The sequence below is a fragment of the Chiloscyllium plagiosum genome, unplaced genomic scaffold, assembly GCF_037043375.1.
Source record: "Chiloscyllium plagiosum isolate Xiang-an unplaced genomic scaffold, Cpla_swu_hap1 HiC_scaffold_11, whole genome shotgun sequence".
In the NCBI taxonomy this organism is placed as follows: Eukaryota; Metazoa; Chordata; class Chondrichthyes; order Orectolobiformes; family Hemiscylliidae; genus Chiloscyllium; species Chiloscyllium plagiosum.
In genome coordinates this window covers 78,034,940-78,058,016 of record NW_028270149.1, presented here as the reverse complement: position 1 = coordinate 78,058,016, position 23,077 = coordinate 78,034,940, and the positions used below count along the sequence as shown (strand labels likewise).

Genomic DNA, 23,077 nt, shown 5'->3' with positions numbered 1-23,077 from the left:
TTCTTGATTGGTAAGGGGATCAGGGATTACAGGGAAAAAGCAGGAGAATGGGGTTGAGAAACACATAAGCCATGATTGAATGGTGGCTCAGACCTGATGGGCTGAATGGTCCAATTCTGCTCCTCTATCTTATAAATGTTAAATCATTAGCTGGATTCCAAACCTGTAACTCATCCATCCTATTCTAGATTCCATAGTAAAAAAAAATCTACATGAATAATTACTCAAGTTCTTTCTTCTCATGCTTATTAATGTCTCCTTGAAAATTACATGATTAGATCTGCATACTCAATCTAACATTTAACTGGTCATATAAAGTATAATTAGGATTACTGGAACATTAGCATTGAATTACATATACTTACTATGAGCTTCCCTTTTGTTGCTGCAAATTTTGACTAATTCCCTTGGGTCTTAAAATTCACTTGGAAGATTTTTTATGTATAAAGTAGGAAGTTTGATTATCAACTTTCAATAAAACTTGAGACTGAACTGAAACCTGATCTGACAGAATATGGGCATTGCACGTTATTCTGAAATTTTAAAAAATTCTTAATGTGTGAATCCTAAGGATCAGCAGACCTGGCATATTTGTAACATTTATGCAATGTTATATCTCACACAGGGACAGTTTTTCCCCTCACAGAGGTCAGTGATTTAAAGACTGGCTTTCAGGGAGATTTTACTGAAATTATACTGAAATAAAAACAAACAGGAAAAAATAATGCAATATTTCACTTAGTACATGGACCGCTTCACAATAATAACAACTGTTGATAGCTAAGTTGAAAGATCAGCATATTGCCTGAAGATAGCCATCAGTTTATTTGGCAGCAATCATTCACTGATGAATCTTGGAATATATCTTGCGAAATGAGATCAACTGCTTCATCCTTCAGTCAGATTCATGAGACATTCCAAATATTTAAAACTGTGGTCAGATTCAAGGCAAAATAAACAGAAAAGACAGCGATCAGGGACAGAAGGGTGTGACTCCAGATGAGACAGGTATGGCAACCCAGAGGAAGCATTTGAGGAGACCCAGCCCCTGTTAATGTTCAAAAATTGTAAAGTCTATGCAAACTGTGTGGATGAGAGTGACTAGTGGAGTTCCACTGAAGTCAGTGTTGGGACTACACCTATTCACATTATATATTAATGATCTTTCTCAGACCCTCCAGCTCATGCTCTGGTAAATCTCCTCTGTACCTTCTCTGGTGCAATCTCATCTTTTCTATAATGTGGTGACCAAAACAATACACAGTACTCCAGTTGTGGCCTAACCAGCATTTTATATAGCTCCAGCATACCCTGTCGTATTCTGTGCCTCAGATAATAAAAGAAAGTATCTCATATGCATTCTTAATCACTTTACCTACCTGCCTTGCTTCTTTCAGTGATCTGTGGGTATGTACTCCAAAATCCTCATGATTGCGAGTGCTTTCCAGAGTCCTACCATTCATAGTATAATATCTTTCCACATATCTTACCTCTCCCCACCAAGTGCATTACCTCACATTTTTACAGTTGAATTCCATTTGCCACTGCTCTACCCACCTGATCATTCCATTGATTTCCTCTTGCAGTTTATGGCTATCATTATCACTATTTACCACCCTATCAGTTTTCATATCATCTATGAATTTTATCATAATCCCTACATTTAAGATCAAATCACTAAGTACACCACAACAGCAAGAGCCCAAATACTGAGCCCTGTGAAACTCACTAGGAACAGACTTCTAGTAACAGAATCGTCTTTTTACCATCGCGCTCTGATTTTTTGCCTCCCAGCTAACTTTGGATTCAATGTGCCACATTGCATTATAGGAGAACTCTGCCACTTAATAGAGTCCATCTTCTAGATTCCCTAAAATTCCAGTTTCTTACTTCAGATTTTTGGCACCATGATACTCAGACTTGGGATAATGTACCTGATCAAATAAATTTGACTTCTCTTGTGAGAGCTATTTTCTCTCAATTATGGATAAACATGGTAAATTTCAAAAAGTAAGCAAAAAAAATCAGAAATAAAACTGTCTTTTTTTAAGTTAGTAACAGCAATCAAAACATGGAAAATAGCCAAACTCCAATGATATCATACATATATCTTATTCTAGCACATAAACTTTGCTACCACGTCATCTGATAGAGATGCAGTTCTGGAAGAGACAGACAGTTTCTTGTGACAGCAAAATGGAAGCTCACAAGATGTCCCATATAATTCCAACCAACAAGGAGGTCTTGTGAGTCGTGGTACATCTGTGCTTCTTAGTCACAGGCTCTGGGTTCAAGTCCATTTCAAGGTCTCAATGGTCAAGGAAGATGCATTATAATGCCATTAAACAGGTGGAATCTCAGCTTTTAAATACTTCGAGTACTCGCCCATGGTAGGCAGAAAGAGTAGTTGAGATTTCAGCAATGTGATGAAACTAATTTGGAGCTTTACCAATACTATTCATTGTCCCAGGCTATAACATGCCCATAAACGTTATATTGCTGCAGCAACCTGATTCTTTGGGGGCCAGTATGCTTGCCTGGTGTCAACAACGCAAGGTTTGATTCCTGTTCTGGCTGAGTGCATTTGCAACTTGCTTCCTTACCTATTTGGGATAGCATTGTAAAGAACTCAAGAAGAACAGCACCAGTCAACATCACACTCCAGTTATCAAGAAAGAAATTGGCACGATCAAGAAACTATAGTATGTCTGAGCTCCAGTTGTGCTCACAATGGTTCAAACTTTTGAAAATAAAAATATTTTACACAGAATGTCATTTTGGTGTTTTGATTTGTCTCTAGCATTTCTCCCATCATTTAATAAATACATTTACCTACATAAATACTTTTCTTTATTACACTTTTCTGTATTTTTTTGTCTCATCAACTTATATCTGCTCATTCTTCACAGAGAACATATTGTAGAATCATAGAATCTCCACAATGTGGAAGTAGGCTATTTGGCCCTTTGAGTCTGCATCAACTCTCTGAAAAGCATCCCACACAGAACTACCCCCTATCCTATCCCCACAACCCTGGACCTCCCATGACTCTTTCATGCAACCTGAATACTATGGACAATTCAGCATGGCCAATCAATCTAACCTGCATATCTTTGGACTGTGGGAGGAAACTGGAGTACTCAGTGGAAACCCACTCGGACATGGGGAGAATGTGCAAACTCCACATAGACAGTCGCCCGAGGGTGGAATTGAACCCGGGTCCCTGATGCTGTGAGGCAATAGTGCTAACCATTGAGTTACCATGCTGCCCTCCCTGTTTCTCATACTTTCCAACAGTTATCATATCCTCTCCCACCTATTTCTCACAACTGCTTATTGACTTGAACTTTCTCCAAAAAATTACCAAATAAGCTCTGTTTTCCTTTGTGCATCACTTCTTATCTCATACTTCCGAAAAATCACTTGGTTTCTGCCTTCCCAGGTCTCTTCATTTTGTCTCATTCCTATTTTAAAATCTCTTCAGATAAATCTCTTGACAGCCTCAGTATATTTTTGCCATTGTTCATACCCTTTCATCAATTATTTAAAGCCCTCTCTGTTTCTGGTGCTATCACATCGAGTATATCCATTGACAGAGATAAAATGCTGGAGAAACTCAACATTTTGACAGCATTGTGGAGGGAGTCCAGAGTTAACATTTTGAATGTGACATGACTCTTCTTTAACTATGTTCTAATAGAGCAATTGAAAGTATCTGCACTATAGTACATTCTGTCTAGTTTCTTGCATCTGATTGTATTACATAACCAAATCCCTGAACCCTATTGGAAAGATGTTGTGAAACTTGAAAGGGTTCAGAAAAGATTTACAAAGATGGTGCCAGGGTTGGAGAATTTGAGCTATCAGGAGAAGTTGACTAGGCTAGGGCTGTTTCCCCTGGAGCGTCGGAGGCTGAGGGGTGACCTTATAGAGTTTATAAAATCATGAGAGGCATGGATAGAGTAAATAGACAAAGTCTTTTCCCTGGGGTGGGGGAGGGTATAGGCTTAGGGTGAGAGGTGAAAGATATAAAAGAGACCTAAGGGACAACCTTTTCACACAGAGGGTGGTATATGTATGGAACGAGCTGCCAAAGGAAGTGGTGGAGGCTAGTACAATTGCAACATTTAAAAGGTATCGGGAAGGGTATATGAATAGGAAGGATTTGGAGGGATGTGGGTCGGGTGCTGGCAGGTGGGACTAGATTGGATTGGGATATCTGGTCGGCATGGACGGGTTGGACCGAATGATCTGTTTCCGTGCTGTACATTTCTATGACTCTTACTGACAGCATCACAAATTTTCTCAAGAACTTAAAAGATTCCATTATGATATATTTTGTGAAACATGAGCATCATCTCATTGCAAATTATCAGTCATCTAACTTAAATGGAAACATGACCACCTCAGTCCAAGTTAAATGCTTTGCTGGGCCTCACTCACATAAGCATTTGTACACCAAGACAGTCTATTCACTTTATAATCCAGTTAAGATGTAAAAAAAAAGAGAAGCCGACAATAATTTTTAAAAATGCATTTTCTATTCAGTAATAAATGGCTATAATTTAGTTACAGCATCTAAGACAAGATATACAGTGTGCAGATGTCATACAAAACATTTGGAAAACAAACTTGAGCAGAATTCCACCCTAAAAATGTATCACAGGGATATTATTAAACTATTCATTTTAATATTGTTAGAATTCCTTTACTTCTTCAGCTAGGCTGAATGTGGGTCCCTGGTGCCACTTTTGAAATTAAAATAATTTTAGCATGTCACTCAGAAGCATCTCAAAATATATTATTGGCAATTAACTAATCTGAAGGGTAATATTTGAAAGCCAAACATGACCACCATTTCGCACAAAGAAAGACTCCTAAATCCCACGTGCAGTTGTAGAGTTGTCCATTTTCAATGTAGGAAGTAAAATTAGTGACATTTAGATGGTGAAATGGTGAAACAACAGTAATGCAAATAGACTGGAGTGCATATTCAAAGATGATTAAAATATCACAGGGATTTAGAAAATAATCAAAACATCTACCAGAATGCTAGCTTTTGGAAAATTAGGATATAGGAGAAGGAGTAGTCCAAGTCAAAGCAGCACCTGAAGAAACAATTGTACAGGCTATTTATGGATTTTCTCATGCTTGGGATGAAAAGTGACAAATTTATATAATACTGGCATGAATGTACTACATAGCATGTTTGTTCTGATCTTCATCACTGTCATTACCTTGTTAAAAATATATTCAAAAAAGGCAGAAAATTTGAATGGATAGAAAAGTGTCAAAGTGTCACTGACAACAGAACAAATTTAGCCACACTGAACTATGCAGAGCCATTGACTGCTTGATGGCGTTGTTTCATTCAACATTGGAGTAGGAGCTGTTTTACTGCAAGATGATGAGATGAACCCGTCACTTATTTTATAAAGAAAATGACTTCATGTTAACAAAAATATTCAATAGTTTAGAATGAGACATTGTGTTGTGCTGGTTCTACGTCATTTTGAAATATACATTAGTAACAACATGGAAGAAACTTATTTACATGGACCACAATTATTTTGATTTTCTTTGAAAAATTCTGGGATTATTTTGTGATATTTATGATTATTTTGATGGAGCTTCATTCTTCAATCCTGTAACTTGAAAATTGTCCATGTGCCTGGAAAAGATAATATCATTGCGAATGCATGATCGGGAGTACATATGCAAGAGAGAGCATGATGTCGCACAAATGAACCTTTGTAAAAACAGTTGCAGTGTAACCCAATGTATATTTGATGAAAATGTTATTATTACTATTAATATTATCACTGTTAGTATGATGCAGAGTTAGTGTTAAAAAACGTTCTTTGAATAATGGAAATGCCTCCAACCCCTTTCTTCTTTGGAGATGGAAGCGTGATATAAACTTATTTATGTACATTATAACTATTTATTTTATGCATGGATTTTCTGTGTCTAAAGTTAATAATAAACTTGCATTTCTGTAGTCATGGTGATTTATTTTGCAACTGTTTGAGTGAGCTTCTTTTATAATACTAATGGGTTTACCTTTTGATGTTTTATGACTTAGCAAGATAAACTGATCTGCTTTAAGGTTGAGAGAATATGGTATTAATATACTAATGTCATAACTCCAATAAAAATTTCCAGTCCTTTGGATTTTGTAAGCTAGAGAAATACCCTTAGCCCACAGGGAGAGACTTCTTTTAGTTTCACTTTGTTTTGGGCCGATCCATGGAGTCCTTGGATAGAGATAGTTGAATTGAGTAATGCTCCTGAGAAGAGGATAACAAAGCAAATCTACTTTAGATTATCTTAGAGTAAGGAGTAATGATAATCCCAAACCAGAAATGTTTGGATACAACCCCAAATTGTTTACTTGAAGCTGATTAGGTTTAAGCTCTGGTATAGGATAGCTCTAGGAAGAAGCTGCCAGTGTCCTAGTCTTGAAGCTAAAATCACAGTAAATCAAGGTGTCAGAAAAATATTTTGGTTTTCTTCCAGTGAGTACTGTACAATAGGTGCTTTGGGGTACTGCTCAAGGGATTTTTTTTTTGGAACTTGCAAAGGAATGTTTGGGGATTGATGAGATTTTGCTTTTATTGCATGTTCAAAATCTTTGAATTTGTGTTTTAAAGTAAAAAAAAGTTTGATTTATTCTACTTTATCTTCATTTCTTTTAGCTAATACGTTTATTTTGCTTTAAAAAATCTGCAACATTGTGTGCCTATGTTTCAGCGAGAGAACAAAACATGTTCTATCTGGATTTCAATCCGAATGTGACTTATCCAATAATAATGTCAGCTCAGATCATAACAGTATAATCAAATTTCAAAACAATTCATCAAGAAGCCTGGATAATCACAGAACATTATATGGGCAGTAGATGGCTCAGCTCCCTTCCTCTAGCACACTCAAGAATTCTCTCATGCATGCATTGATTTTTGTAAAACTATTAGATAGTTAATGGTTTAATACCACCTATACTTTTTCTCTTCAGGATTGAACTTAAGGCAGCAAGGTCAGCTTTTCCCAGTCACATTCTCCATACAGTATAAATTATTCTACAATAAACAATTGATTGCATAAAATTTAATGGTATTTATCTTGAACATTTCAAAATTACACTGAAAATGTTCAACAAATAGCGTTCAATTCCTCTGCCTCTGCATGAGCTAGTGTTCCTGCAGCAAAAGTGCTTTCGGAAACTTTTTCTTAAAACTTCCTGAGTCAAATAACATTTCCCATTCTCTCATAGCAGAAGTATTAAGAAACTAGCTGCAATAGAATACACACCTGAAATACTGCCATGTAAAAAACAAACATTGCTAAAAAAAATACAATTTAATTTCCTTTGGATTGTGCAAGAGACCATCTTGTTGAACTTAGGTATGCATTACTCCACACAAATTTTATTAATGTTTCATCTGCCCTGGAAACAGCCGTGACTTTGCTTCATTGCAGTATTTAACTCCCACACAGCTCAACTGACCAATAAAGCTTCACAATTGTTCTGTCTTTTCTTTGAATATGAAAATCTATGAGGGCCAGAGTTAATTAACAGGGATGGGAATAACTCATAAAACAGATTTTTTTCATTTGAAGTTGTTTCAGGGCAACTCTGCTTAATATTGCAAATGAATATATTTAAAAGTTCCATAAGCTTGACCCCAATTTGAAATCCTACTTTAATAATAACACATTTCTTAAATTCACACTATAAGGAAATGATTAACATGCATCATGAAGATGCCTGAAATTTTCTATTCTCATCACAAGAAAATATTGTGGGATTTGCTACTAGATGAACACAATATATTTTCAGCAAAATGCACCTCCCCAAAACTTAAGTACCTTGGAAGCATCATTCAGGTCAGGAAAACTTTATTTTTCTTTATTTCCATCGATTTCTTCTGCAATTCCTGCCTCTATGGAGAGTTTCAAAGAAATTTCACTTAGAATTATTAAACCACAGGAATACAGGTTGAGAGGATTGATTTGCAACGCCAAGAAAATGTGGCTAAACAAGATGAAATAAATGATCAAGATTACTAATTCATATTTACTAATCTATTCCACATGCTGTTAAGGTCCAAGTGTCTACAAATAACAGAATCCGCAACTAACATATTCACGAAAGGACTGAAGCACTCCAAGATCAGTATAATCTGCTCTGATTCATCATTAAATCCAACTTCTTCCTCAGAATTTGTGTCAAGTAGCAAAGACCCGATCCCTCTGTTTTGGGAATTTTGTCACACAATGCTTCTTTTGAGTCATATCTGAAGGAAACATTAGTTGCTCCTTGCATATTTTGGGGTTTCATTCATCTATTATTGTTGTTTTAATTTTAAGTTCTGCTGTAATAATGAGATCTGCAAAAAGGGCTTTCAGAATTCCATTGTATCTCTATTGTGGATTATTTTAAAATGTTGCAATAATTGAGTTCTCTACTGTATCATTTTGGTATGTACTCATCCTAGTCATTTTAACACAGCGTCTTGCTCACATGCCCACTTGTCTTTCATCAATATGCTGCAACGCTCCAGCAATCTGGAGGAGCAACATCTCACCTTCAAATTATGATGTGGAAGTGCTAGTATTGGACTGGGGTGGACCAAGTTTAAAAAATCACGTAACACAAGATTATAGACCAACAGGTTTATTTGGAAGTACAAGCTTTCGGAGTGCTGTGCTTTCATCAGGGTTAGTGGGGCAGGATCATCGGACACAGAATTTATAGTAAAAGATCAAAATGTCCTACAACTGATGCAACATGTTGAACAAACCTAGATTGATGTTAAGTCTTTAATCACTTAGAATGGGATGCAGGTTTCTATTGATTAATATGTAAATCCTAGAACGTCTTTCAAGTCACAGTCTCAAGACCAAGCAGACACTACGAAAATGGATGAATGGACAACGTGCAACAATCTGGGCACTAGATTGAGGTTTTATAGTGCCCAGATTGTCAGTTTTATACAAAATAAACTGACTTGCATTGTCAAAATACTTTTCATGCACTCATTATGGAGCATTTTACAGCCAATGAATTACTTCTTTGCAACAGTGACAGAGAAAGAAAGGAATAAAAATGATAGTGGGTGTACAAAAGGCAAAGATGGTAAAATACAGTTTGAAAGACATGCAGTAGCGAAAAGATAAACAGAATATTAAAGTGAATTTACAATGTTTCAAATCTAGGGAGTTCAAAATATAGAGGCAAAAATGAAAGGCGCATAATGGTATCAGAGATAAAGAATGCTTTGAATGGATCAGTCATTGATGGTTAATAATGCAAAAAATAATAAAAATGGAAATGATGAAAGGGCAGAATGGAAAAGTGTACATATTTCAAAAGGTTTTAGAGCCCAAGTTTACAAAGATAATATGCAAGAGAGTGTTTTGAAAACAAGAATCAGCATTTTGCAATCAAGGCATTGCTCAGTGTAGATCAACGAGCACTGGGTGATGGCTGAGCAGGACTTGGTGCAAGTTAGGACATGGGTAAGAGAGTTTTGGACGAGCTTAAATATATGAAGGATGAAACAAGAAATTCCAACCAGGCATATAATGGAACAATAAAGTTTACATGTAACATAGAACCTAGGAGCAGAAACAGGTTATTTGGTATTTCAAGCCCACTCAACTTTTCAATTGGATCATGGTTGATCTTTTATCTCAGTGCAATATTCTGCTTTCTCCCCATATCCCTTGATGCCTTTAAGATCTAAAAATCTCTCTCTCTTTCTGGAAATGTAATCAGTGTCGTGACCTCCACAACCTTCACTGGTGGAGGGTGGTGGTACAGTTTCACTATTCTTTGAAGGAAGAAATGTTTTCTAATCTCAGTCCCAAATGATCTACTTCATATCCAGAGACTCCATTCTCCATTCTAAACTTCCAACTAAGAAAATTGCATCTCATCTGTACAGCCCTGTTAGAATTTTATGTTTCATTCAGATCCCCTCTTTTCCTTCCAAGTTCCAGTAAAGATAGGCCCAGTCAAACTAATCCTCCTTATCGGACAGTACTGTTAGCCTTGCGAATCTCCACTGCATTCTTTTATGGTAAATATATCCTTTCTTAAATAAAGGAGAGGTAAGATTGCCAAAGTCCCAGATGATCATAGGGCTTCTCATGAGAAAGAGGAGACTGATGATGATGAGTTTAACCTGAGAGTCACCATGCCTCAGGCAATGAGTGAGGATGAGAAGGCAAGACCTTCAAGGTGATCTCAGCTGGCATGGGAATTGAACCTGTGCTATTGGCATTACTGTGCACCAGCCATCCAGCCAACAAAGCTAACTGACCCCTCCTTGGCCCAATTTCTTAAGTATGGAGACCAAAAACTACACACAATACTCCAGCTGTGGTCTCACCAAGACTATCCCTATTTCTGAACTGAAATCCTTTTGCAATGAAAGCCAATATACTATTGGTTTCCTAACTGCTTGCTTCACTTGTGTCTACTTTCAGTAACTTGTCTTCAAGGACACCAGGTCCCTTTGTACACTCTCACTTTCCAGTCTATCGCTATTTAATTACTACTCTGCTTTTCTGTTTCTCGTACCAAAGTATATAACTTCATATTTAACATTGTAATGCATCCACCATTTGTTTGTCATTCACTCAACTTGTCAAAAAACACATGAAGCCTCCATGCATCCTCCTCTCATCTCTCAATTCTGCCCAGGTTGTGTCATCAGCAAACGTGGAAAGATTATATTTGGTTCCCTCATTCAGGTCATTCAGGCTAATGAATAGCTGGAGACCCAAGCGCAGATCCTTGCAGTACCATTACCTTCCACTCATAAAATGACCTGTTTATTTACACTGTTTCCTTTCTGTCAACCAATTCCCAATCTATGCCAATATATTACTCCCTATTCCTTGTGCTTTAGCTTTGCCAACAAACATCTTATGAAGGATATTATCAAGTCTTTTGAAAATCCAAAAATATCACATTCACTGGTTCTCCCTCATCTATTCCACAACCTCAAAAAATTGAACACATTTTTTAAGCATTATTTGCCTTTCATCAACCCATGTTTTGTTAATCCTTTGAATGCTTTCCAAACATTCTTATATCATCTCCTACAATGAACTCCAGCAATTTTCCCACTACGGATGTTAACAGGTCTGTAATTTCTGTATTTTCTCTTGCTCCCTTCTTTGGTAATGAGATTGCATTTACCAACCTTCAATCAGTTTGGAAGTGCTCCAATCTCTATATTTTGGAAGATGACCACCAAAGCCTCCGATATTTGCAGGGACATCTCCTTTAGTACTCAGGGATGCAGATTATCAGGCCCTGGTGATATCTCTGCCTTAACCCCATTAAGTTTCCCAGCACCATGTTCTTACTAATGCTGATTTCCTTCAAATCCACCCCCTCAGTCAACCATTAGTTTCCTAACATTTCTGGGAGGTTATTTACATCCTCTTTTGTGAAAACAGTACCGAAGTATGTGTTCTATTCTTCTGCCGTTTCTTTGTTCTGCATTATAATCACTCTAGTTTTTGACAGAAGGGGATCTGGATTTGTCTTCACTAAACTAAAAAAAAGAACTGTGGATGCTGGAAATCAAAAATAAAGACAGAAATTGCTGGAAAAACTCAGCAGGCTTGGCAATGTCTGTGGAGAGAAAGCAACATTTTGGGTCCAGTGACCGTTCTTCGGAACTGCAACAAGCCAGATCCCAATAGCAATTGTTCTCTCCTCTTCTTTTGAGGGCAATCTGCTATTCAAAGTTCAATTCTCAATGGCAACCCAAATTTCCAATCAAAAAATTAGAAAAGTAAATAAAAGTAATGGTCTTAACACTGCTCTCACCTCCGTATCATTCCCCAATTATGACTCTACCTCAGCTCATTAAAGATACTACATACATTCAAGTCGTTATGGAAAATTGTTTTCCAGTGTTGCAATAAAAAGTCAAAACTAATTTCATAAGGCAAACTAAAAGAAACCAAGACAATTCCAGTACTTGAGAGTCTTCAACTAATTATTTTTATCAATAAATAAACAGAGCCTATTTCAATGCAACCACAGAACCTTTACTTTTGGCATTGGAATTTCTTTTAACACCCAGAAAATCTAAGCTCTTGGGCTGTTGTCAACTTTCTCCACTTTCATAGAACATAGAACATAGAAGAATACAGCGCAGTACAGGCCCTTCGGCCCGCAATGTTGTGCCGATCCAAGCCCACCTAACCTACACTAGCCCACTATCTTCCATATGCCTATCCAATGCCCGCTTAAATGCCCATGAGGGAGAGTCCACCACTGCTACTGGCAGGGCATTCCATGAACTCACGACTCGCTGAGTAAAGAACCTACCCCTAACATCTGTCCTATACCTACCCCCCCCCTTTCAATACTACAAAATGTTCACTCACCCCCTTTCAATTCTTATCTAGTGTTGTCCAATTTCCTGTACCACAGAAACCCAGTTGCTTTCCATTTCTTTTCTAAAGCAGCATCTGTCTTGCCCTAGCCACACGAATAATTCCACTTCTTCAAACTAATATTATTTGCAACCAAGAGAAGGCAAACATAGCGTTTAAATACCACAAATTGAACAATTTGGCTGAAAAAGGTAGTAGCAACTTGTAATTACTTCACAGTTTCATCTCCCGAACAATTTTAAACATGAAAATACATATTCCACCTAGTGGCAGACAAGTTAGCTACTCCGAGTAAAGTGATTGAGAGTGTAGCATTGAAGAGGACTGCCTAAGTTTAAAGCAGCAGGCCAGTCTGTAAAGTTCAACCCCAATTTCGATCTTTGCCTATAACCCCCTCTTTCACAGTCCGCTTCCTTTGTTTCATTCAGAAATGTGCTTCCAAAACAGTGTTACTTTTATTGTGTGGGAGGGGAGGAGACAGAAGAAAGAGCATTAAAGCTTAAGGATGAACACAGGGCCAACTCCCGCTCCTTTGTAAAATTTCTGTTCTTAGCGCAACGATGAAATAATTCAAAGAGAGGTCCAGCTTTGTGTGTTGGGGTTGGGAGGGAAATAGAGAGTGCAGATTGTCACGTGACTCGGCTCCAACCTTATAATTTCACCAGAGACACTCTCTTCACAACCTCACGACTTTTTCACGATCGTCAAACATCGTAAATAAACGTCGCGACGACGTGCAAAGCAAAAAATGCAAATCAACAGCACCCCTTTCCGCATTCTCCCCCCCGGCCAAGATAAAAATCGTGCCTCAGGGTACTCCAACTACACCCCGTTGTCAGGCCAGGTTAGGGGAGGACGGCCGTTACCAGGGAGGGGAGGCGGGACTTCCGGCTTGGCGCCGTTGCCATGGCAAGAAAGATGGATGGAGGGAGGGAGCGGGGCAGGTGGGGGAAACTGGGTGAATTCCCGTTCGCGCCTGCGCATCTCGCTCCAGTTCCCCGCCGAGCCTGGGCAGAGGGCGGGCGTCGATTGGTTCCTGTCGCCTCGCACGTCATGATCATGAGAGCAGGTGCGATTGGACGCGTCTGATTTTATTGTCTGGCTCGGAGAGCTGGAGAAATCTGCTGAATTGATATTCTTCTGATTTTTTACAGGGCTTAAAGGTACGCGCGGCTGATTTTACCGTGAATTCAACTGAATTTAGAGGGATTTCTCTCGCCCCCTCCCTCCTCTCCTCCTCTGCCGGGCTGCGGTGGTGAACAGGAGGCAGCGGGGTGCGATTTGTTTTGTTATTTTAGAAAGTGGCTAAAGTTGCCGTGGTTAGCGTGGCCTGGCCTGGCCCTGCCCGGCCGGGCCCGGCCCTCCCTCCCCAGCGGCTGGTAGGTCATCCCCGTGAATTGAAGTACTCCCCACTTCAGACTTCCCAGTTCAGAGTCATGGCACGGCCGCCCGCAAACTTTCCGTTAGCAGAGAGAGGCGGGTGGCGTGGGGGAGGGGCAATCAACTCTCCTCTTTCCCCGAACCGTCCCGCCAACGGCACCTACTCGGTTAGCCGCCCACCTTCCACCCCAATCCGGCGGACACTCTCTTTCCAATCCACCCTGTCCTGGCGGATGGGGCAGGCGGGCAGGGAGGACACACACAGCTTGGAGGATTTCACTAGAATGGCCCAGGCGCTGCTGACTCCACTCATGCGCACTTACTGTAATCTGGCTGGCTTCATTCACTTTGGGAGGGTGGGCACTTCGTACAATTCTGCTGTAACCACAGTCAAGTCCTTAGAATACATAACGCAGCACGCTGTATACTAGTTTCACACTAAAGTAGCCCGCTTCCACTTTAATATGCTGTAAATTAACAAGTGCAACACTTTAACTGAAATGTAACACCACAAACTGTACATCCGATGCCATATCTAAAATGAATTTTGTCTGATATAAATACAACATGTCAGGCAACACAGTATGTTCTAACAGTATAATCTATTATATTATAGACCCCCCCCCCCATTTAAAATTTAACCTAATGTGTAATATTACAATTGTGCAAAATTAACTGCAGCCAACAAGGATGATTTAAAATAACATTGCAAATGACAAAGACATAAATCATAGAATGTATTTTGTATATAAAGGTGCAGTTTAGCACCCATGTAAAGTGCAGTGCAATTAAATATAACTTGGCACACTATGTATTACAGTTTAGAAGCCAACAATGTAATTTAACAAATTTAGAATTACAAGCTTGACATAATTTAAGGCAGCGCAATATAATTGAACATGCAGTACTGCTATCCAATTCAATGCAGTGCTGCATGGTTTATTGTGTAACACCAAATTTGATTACTCTTAAGTCTTTTGGTTCTCCAAACCCACTTTTGTTACTTATCTGTCTTACGTACTGTAGTTACTAAAAATCTTAAGTTAGTGTTTATTTGTAAATCATTGTATGAAAACTATATTTTAAAGAAAGTAATTGTGGTGCATGCCAATAGAAGATATTACGAGAGAGTTTGCAGCAACTATTTTTAAACTTGTGGGAAAGAGCTCTATGAATATTTTGCATAATGTTTTTGAAATGAGAAGGTCAAGTTTGTTTGAAGTATTTGGATTTGTTATGTCATTTTCTCGTGTCAAAGTAAAGGAAAACTTGCCTGTCACTCTGTTCAGTTTGTCATGCACTTGTCTGCTTTTAGAACAGGAAAGTTTACTGTTTAGTTTTTACTACTTGCTAAATTAGCTTTCCTTTGTTTTCTTTTGAATCTTTTTCTTACCAGTAAAATGTATCTTCCACAGCTTTGGGTCCAACCTTTAAATTGTTTCAAAACATTTTTGAACCGCTTGCAGTGCTAAATATTGTTTGGCATTTTAAAACAAAACAGAAAATACAATCATTTACAAGTTATAGTCACTTACCTCTTTATTCCCTCCCTGCTAAATTTCTGGTTGGAGTGATAGACCCATAATGCTCTTAGATAGGGAGTTCCAGGAGTTTGATTTATATATTTTCAGAGTATCTGTTTTATGTGGCGGAATAAGTGTCGATAAACAGAGGACACATCTAATATAACTGACAAAGAAAAAGGACGTGGAATGTTTTTATTCAGCAATTCATGGAAATTTGAATGCAATTTGATATTATGGTGATGAATATAAATTCATGAATAGACTTCAAAATGGAACTGGTTAAATACATGAAGGGAATAACTGAATTTTTCTTTCTGGATTGAAAGGATGGTATAGTGCAGGAGAAAACCAATAATTTCATGATCATTTAGATGGCATCATAGATTATCCTTTCCTTTCTTTCGTCCTTACTAATAAATTCTGAAGTTACTTATGTTGCTCTTCACTGATGTTTACCTAAATCAGTTAATTCGTTAAAACTTTAATATCGTGTCGTCTTAATATATGCAGTCTTTACACTAACAGCTTGCAGCCATATAGTAGATATTGCAGTAGTTCTAAAATCACTTCATGAGAGCAATATCAAACGAAATTTGACACTAAGCTACAAAAGGAAATCCACAGACATGTGACCAAATCTTTTCAGAAAGATTAGTTTTAAAAGAGAGGAGAGAGAAGTGGGGTAGTAGGAGAGCCCACACCTTGGGGCTGAAGTATCTAAAATAACTATTCAAATGGTAGAATACTTAAAAATCTCAGGTATGCTGAGGCCTTTTGTTTTGGGGTTCAGGAGGTTTCAAACATGGGGAGGTGCAAAGCCATGGAAGGACTTGAAAGGATGAGAATTTTATTGTTGTGAGCCTGTTGCACCTAGAGTCGTTGTAGGTTAGTAAGGGTTGAGAGGAGAATAGGGTTTGTTGGGAGTTATGGTTGCTGTGAAATATTTATCTACATTTATACAGAGTAAATTGGCCTGTTATGTGTACAGCCAAGTAGAAAATGAGGAATAGGAAATGTGTTCTGCAGTTTCAACTTGTAATCACTGATAATGCCAAGTCATCTTTTTTGCACTGAATACATTTGAATTAAGGAATATGAATTAAGCTGTACGAATTGTTGATTTGTTCAGTAACTTAAGTGGATGGCTGACTATGTATTACATCCTCTGACAATTATAAATTATTCACATACTATTCTTTGAATATATGGTATAAATGCAACAGAAGTAGCTGTTTTGTATTTGTCTATTTGTATTCTGGAGATTTAAGTGTTAAACTATAAATAGCATTTTAACATGCAAAGCTTCTAATTGAAAATTTATATATTATTGACTTGGTGTTGATTATTAATATTGCTTGGTTAACATTGTTAATTTGCCTGGTATCTTTGAGCTATTTATTTGTTGAGGCATTTAAGAAATTGTAACCTCCAAGGCAGAATCGTGAGACATGTTTGTGTTCATGTTGTGGTTTATGATCTATCGGATGCTTTGGTGTGGAAGTTGATTGTGTTAATGATAAAACTTGTAGTGCTCAAGACAGTTACTGTGTAAAACTCACTGCAGCTTTAGGTGTTTGCACATGCCTAGTAAAACACACAAATTTGAACGCGCTGTGAGTGATACCCTGTTTGTCCGTCAAATGCAGTTTTTGCAGATGCATCAGCACAGAAACCAGTCATTTGACCTGAACATTTTATACCCAATTCCAGCTGGAAATGATTGGTCATGTTACAACATGTTGAGATGGAGGATTACTGCGGTTTTTAATGCTGGACTTGGTCATAAGTGTTGCCGAATAACCTCTCTGGTTCTGAAAACCTCATTCTGGAAGTCCAGGATGTCATTATTTCTATTCCATGGTAAATTCCATAGATTTTTTAATTAATAACATTTGTTTTGTTTTAATATATCACCTATATTAATCACATGTAACCCAAACTTTATGCTACTTTCCAAGTTAATTTAAAAAGGGAAAAATATTGTTTTTTAAAAAAACTCTTCTACATTTGAGAATGCTTCAGTCTGATTGAAGTCCTCAAATAGCCAATATCCTTGAATGCCACAGATTACATACAGATGATGCCAGATTGAAAATGATGTTTTAATAGGGGAATTCAACCACTCAAAGGTCACTTGATCTAGTGGACAAGTTTCTTCCTTTCTCCAGTGAACAGAAAACTTGGGCCATTGTCTCAAAGTTTGCAGGGTGATAAGACAACTATGCCAAATATGGTATGGTCTATTACCTAAAGAAACATGTCATAGTAAGTTGAAAATGCAGTTGCAACAACCAAAAGAGTGACATACTGGCTTGCACTTTGCCACAGTAATTGAGCAATAAGAATAATTTTATTTTCTTTGGCAGGGCCTTGGGAAAAGTCCATTTCTTTAAATAAAAGAACACAATCTCTTCCTCAACATGGGTGCAAATATGCTGTTACCATTCAATCATACCTTTTGAAATGTTGAAAATTACTCCTTTTGAAGAAACCAGTTGTATTTTTTGTATTTAAAAACCACTGGTTTCACCTCCAGCTGAGGAACCGTGCAGTGCGAGGTGGAGGAGCAGTCTTGTCTTACAAAGTTATCTTCGATCGAATGTGACAGGAGGGTCGGGAGCCAATGAGAATGGGGGATTGTCCGCAGGTATGATTGAATTGTTACAAAATGTGACCAGGTAAACTTGATAGTGTTTGAAGGAATTTGTTAATCAGAGTAGATCAAAGATTAATCTGGACTGCCTTGATCCTACCAAGCCACCTAGCACTTGAAAAATTTATAATTACACTATTCACAATGGCTTGTTCCCTAAAACCTGAAATATAGACATTTCTGGAAGCTAGAAATGTGGGCAGTATTTCAGCTGACCAAAAAAAGTCATCAATCAGTAATATATCCAACAGCAATAAACTTTCTTTCTGTTAACTTTAACTGTATTTACACAACAGTTGCTGTATTGATATGAAGATTGATATCTAAGTGGATCTATACCATAATTTTGGAAATGTTGCAAATCAGTTTGCTTCACTTTGATGCCACAGTACAGTGGAAATACAGCCCAAGATGCAATGATTGGACACTCTAAACTTTTCTTTTTTACTTTCATCAAATGAAGGACATTACTGCAGCAGATGTTTAATTTCAGGTACCTTGTTCTAGTCAAATTCCATAAGAACACAAGAACCATAAGCTTCCGTAGGCTATCAGTTCCTCGAGCATTCTCTGTCATTTGCTAAAATCGTAGCTGATCTGATTGTGACCTTTACTTTTCTGTTTATCTCCCAAATCTCTTGACTCCCTTGTTAGTCAAGAATTGATGTAACTCACCCTAAAAATATTCAATGGCCCTGCCCCCACACAGTACTCTAAGTCAGGGGATGCAGTATGTGTGGGGAAAGGGAGGAAGAAAAGGGTGATTCCATAATTACCTAGGAAGATTAGTTTTTAGAAATGGATGTAGGCCAGATTATGCAGTATTTACTTTTTATGTTGGAAAACATATTAGTGTTGTCTATTATTAATAAAACACTAAGTCAAATTGCTTTCATGAAAAAGTAATAGTGATGAGGGGGTGGTTGTGACATGATAAATTCTTTCTCCTTTGCATAGATGCAACATGTCACAGAGTCATACAGCATGGAAACATATTTTTTGGTCTGACTCATCCATACCGACCAGATATCCTAAATTAATCTGGTCCCACTTCCCTCTTAAACCCTTCCTATTCATATGTCAAAAAGTGTGGCGCTGGAAAAGCACAGCTTCATCTCCTGATGAGGAGGCTCTGCTCAAAACGTCAACTCTCTTGCCCCTCGGATGCTGCCTGACTGGCTGTGCTTCTCCAGTGCACACTTTTTGACTCTGATCTCCAGCATCTGCAGTCATCACTTTCTCCTTCCTATTCATATACTCATCCAGATACCTTTTAAATATTGTAATTGTACCAGCCCTCTCCACTTCCTCTGGCAGTTCATTCCATACATGCACCACACTCTGTGTGAAAATGTTGCCCCGAAGGTTTCCTTTAAATCTTTCTCCTCTCAACTTAAATCTACTCCCTTTAGCTTTGGGCTTCCCTACCATGCAGAAAAGACCTTGTCTATTCATCCCTCCATGCCTCATGATTTTATAAACCTCAGCCTCTGAGGTTCCAGGGTAAATAGCCTCGGTCTCTCCTGAAAGCTCAAACTCACTAACCCTGGCAACATCCTTGTAAACTTTTTCTGAACTCTTTGTAGTTTCACAACATCTTTCCTATAGCAGGCAGACAAGAATTTGTATGCAGTATTCTAAAGGTGGCCTAACCAATGTCGGATACAGCCGCAACATGCCTCCCAACTGCTGTACTCAACAAACCGACCAATAATGGCAAGCATACCAAACGCCGCCTTCACTCTCCTATCTACCTGTGACTCCACTTTCAAAGAACTATGAACCTGCACTCCAAGGTCTCTTTATTCAGCAATACACCCCAGGACCTTACCATTAAGTGTATAAGTCCTGCCCTGCTTTGCTTTTCTAACATGTAAAACCTTAATTTATCTAAATTAAACTCCAACTGCCTCTCTGGCCCATCTGATTAAGATCCTGTTCTGCTGAGGTTACCTTCGTTGTCCACTGCACATCCAATTTTGGTGTCATCTGCAAACTTACTAACTATGGAGATAGTGAGAACTGCAGATGCTGGAGAGTCAGAGTGGATAAAGAGTTGAGCTGGAAAAAGCACAGCAAGTCAAGCAGCAGAGGGGAAAGGGAGTCAATGTTTCAGATCAAACCTTGAAAGTTCCGATATGAAACGTCGACTCCCCTTCTCCTCTTGACCTGCTGTGCTTTTTCCAGCTCAACTCTTTATCCAAATATCTCCTATATTCACATCCAAATCACTTGAATAAATAAGGAAAGGCAGTGGACCCAGCACTGATTCTTGTGGCACACCAGTGTCACAGGCTTCCAGTCTGAAAAGCAACCCTCCACCAGTGCACTCTTGTCTGCTACCTTTTAAGCCAGTTCTGTATCCAATAGTTAGTTCTCCCTGTATTCCGTGTGATCTAATCTTGCTAACCATGAGGAACCTTGTTGAACGGCCAATTGAAGTCCATATATTGAAGTCTTTTGTTGTATGGTTTTATGCCTGTATCCAAGAATTTCAGTTCAAGGTAGACTACTTGAAGAGAAGTAAAGGTCAAAAAGAGTTGACAAGATTGGGCTTCTAATTACATTTACAGATAATTTCATAATTGAGCATTAATTTCAAAAGTACAGTTAATTTACAGTTTTCTTTCCTTCAGAAATTTGACAGATTTCTTTATTTGGATTTTGAAATAGTAGCTAATTGTTGAAGAATAGGAAGCATTTGGCACTAACTCCTAATAAACAGTTGTCTTAGTAATATAGAACTTGAGTATTGATGGCGAAAAGATTCATTCTGTTGAAACTTTTCACCTTGCACTCATCAATTCACAGGCATAAGGGAAACCAATATTTAAATTGTATGAGAAGGGAGTGAAAAGGGAATGCAAATAGGGGTGGGAGGGAAGTCTATCCCTGGTGGTGGGGTCTCTTTGTAGGTGGCAGAAATGGCGGAGGGTGATGCTATATATGCGGAGGTTAGCAGGGTGGAAGTGAGGACCAGGGGGTTCTGTCCTTGTAGCGATTGGAGGGGTTGGGTTCAAGGGCGGAGTTGCAGGAAGTGGAGGAAATGCACTGGAGGGCATTATCGACCACGTGGGAGGGGGAATTTGAAGGAGGAGGCCATTTGGAAAGTTCTGTGGTGGAATTGGTCCACCTGGGAGCAGATACAGTGGAGACGGAGGAATTGGGAATAAGGGATAGTGTTTTTACAGGAGGCAGGGTCAAAGGAGGTGTAGTCCAGGTAGCTGTAAGAGTCAGTGGGTTAGAAGTAGATGTCCATAGAGTCGTACAGCGCAGAAACAGACCCTTCGGTCCAACTCGTCCATGCCGACCAGAGATCCCAACTGAAACTAGTCCCACCTGTCAGCACCTGGCCCATATCCCTCCAAACCCTTCCTATTCATATACCCATCCAAATGTGTCTTAAATGTTGCAATTGTTCCAGTCTCCACCACTTCCTCTGGCAGCTCATTCCATACCCGAACCACCCTTTGTGTGAAAAAGTTGCCCCTTAGATCTCTCTTATATCTTTCCCCCCTCACCCTAAACCTATGCCCTCTAGTTCTGGACTCCCTGACCCCAGGGAAAAAGTTTTGCCTATTTACCCTATCTTTGCCCCTCATAATTTTGTAAACTTCTATGAGGTTACCCCTCAGCCTCCAACGCTCCAGGGAAAACAGCCCCAGCCAGTTCAGCCTCTCCCTTTAGTTCAAATCCTCCAACCCTGGCAACATCCTTGTAAATCTTTTCTTAACCCTTTCAAGTTTCACAACCTCTTTCTGATAGGAAGGAGACCAGACTTGCACGCAGTATTCCAACAGTGGCCTAACCAATGTCCTGTACAGCTACAACATGACCTCCCAACTCCTGTACTCAATACTCTGACCAATAAAGGAAAGCATACCAAATGCCGCCTTCACTATCCTAACTACCTGCGACTCCACTTTCAAGGAGCTATGAACCTGCATTCCAAGGTCTTTGTTCAGCAACACTCCCTAGTACCTTACCATTAAGTGTATAAATCCTGCTAAGATTTGCTTTCCCAAAATGCAGCACCTCACATTTATCTGAATTAAACTCTATCTGCCACTTCTCAGCCCATTGGCCCATCTGGTCCAGATCCTGTTGTAATCTGAGGTAACCCTCTTTGCTGTCCATTACACCTCCAATTTTGGTGTCATCCGCAAACTTACTAACTGTACCTCTTATGCTCGCATCCAAATCATTTATGTAAATGACAAAATGTAGCACCGATCCTTGTGTCACTCCACTGGTCACAGGTCTCCAGTCTGAAAAACAACCCTTCACACCACCCTCTGTCTTCTACCTTTGAGCCAGTTCTGTATCCAAATGGCTAGTTCTCCCTGTATTCCATGAGATCTAACCTTGCTCATCAGTCTCCCATGGGGAACCTTGTCGAATGCCTTACTGAAGTCCATATAGATCACATCTACTGCTCTGTCCTCATCAATCCTCTTTGTTACTACTTCAAGAAACTCAATCAAGTTTGAGAGACATGATTTCCCACGCACAAAGCCACGTTGACTATCCCTAATCAGTCCTTGCCTTTCCAAATACATGTACATCCTGTCCCTCAGGATTCCCTCCAACAACTTTGCCCTCCACCAGCATCAGGCTCACTGGTCTATAGTTCCCTGGCTTGTCCTTACCACCCTTAAACAGTGGCACCACATTTGCCAACCTCCAGTCATCAGGCACCTCACCTGTGACTATCGATGATACAAATATCTCAGCAAGAGGCCCAGCAATCACTTCTCTAGCTTCCCACAGTTCTCAGGTACACCTGATCAGGTCCTGGAGATTTATCCACCTTTTATGCGTTTCAAGACATCCAGCACTTCCTCCTCTGTAATATGGACATTTTGCAAGATGTCACCATCTATTTCCCTACAGTCTATATCTTCCATATCCTTTTCCACAGTAAATAATGCAAAATACTCATTTAGTATCTTCCCCCATTTTCTGCGGTTCCGTAGAAAGACCGCCTTGCTGATCTTTGAGGGGCCGTATTCTCTCCCTCGTTACCCTTTTGTCCTTAATGTATTTGTAAAACCCCTTTGGATTCTCCTTAATTCTAGTTGGCCATGTTGAG

General features: G+C 39.0%; 1 protein-coding gene and 1 long non-coding RNA gene across 6 annotated transcripts in view; one reads left to right on the top strand and one right to left on the bottom strand.

Annotated features, from left to right (window-relative positions):
• Positions 1-4,531: 4,531 nt before the first annotated feature.
• Positions 4,532-13,334, bottom strand: LOC122557102 (uncharacterized). The gene is made up of 3 exons (XR_015758592.1): positions 13,076-13,334; positions 7,870-7,943; positions 4,532-5,671 (listed from the first exon to the last, which is right to left on the bottom strand). It is a non-coding gene; the product is annotated as an uncharacterized LOC122557102 (long non-coding RNA).
• A 161-nt stretch (positions 13,335-13,495) lies between these two features.
• The window catches only part of hdx (highly divergent homeobox), an 88,492-nt gene continuing 78,910 nt past the window's right edge, over positions 13,496-23,077 (top strand). For 4 of the 5 annotated variants that reach the window (XM_087992200.1, XM_087992201.1, XM_043704410.2 and 1 more), the window contains exons 1-2: positions 13,496-13,589; positions 17,869-17,979. In XM_087992200.1, coding sequence (XP_087848326.1) covers positions 17,956-17,979 — 24 coding nt within the window. In that variant the 5' untranslated portion in view covers positions 13,496-13,589; positions 17,869-17,955. The remainder of the gene's footprint in view (positions 13,590-17,868; positions 17,980-23,077) is intronic. The other variant, XM_043704412.2, reaches the window with a different exon arrangement.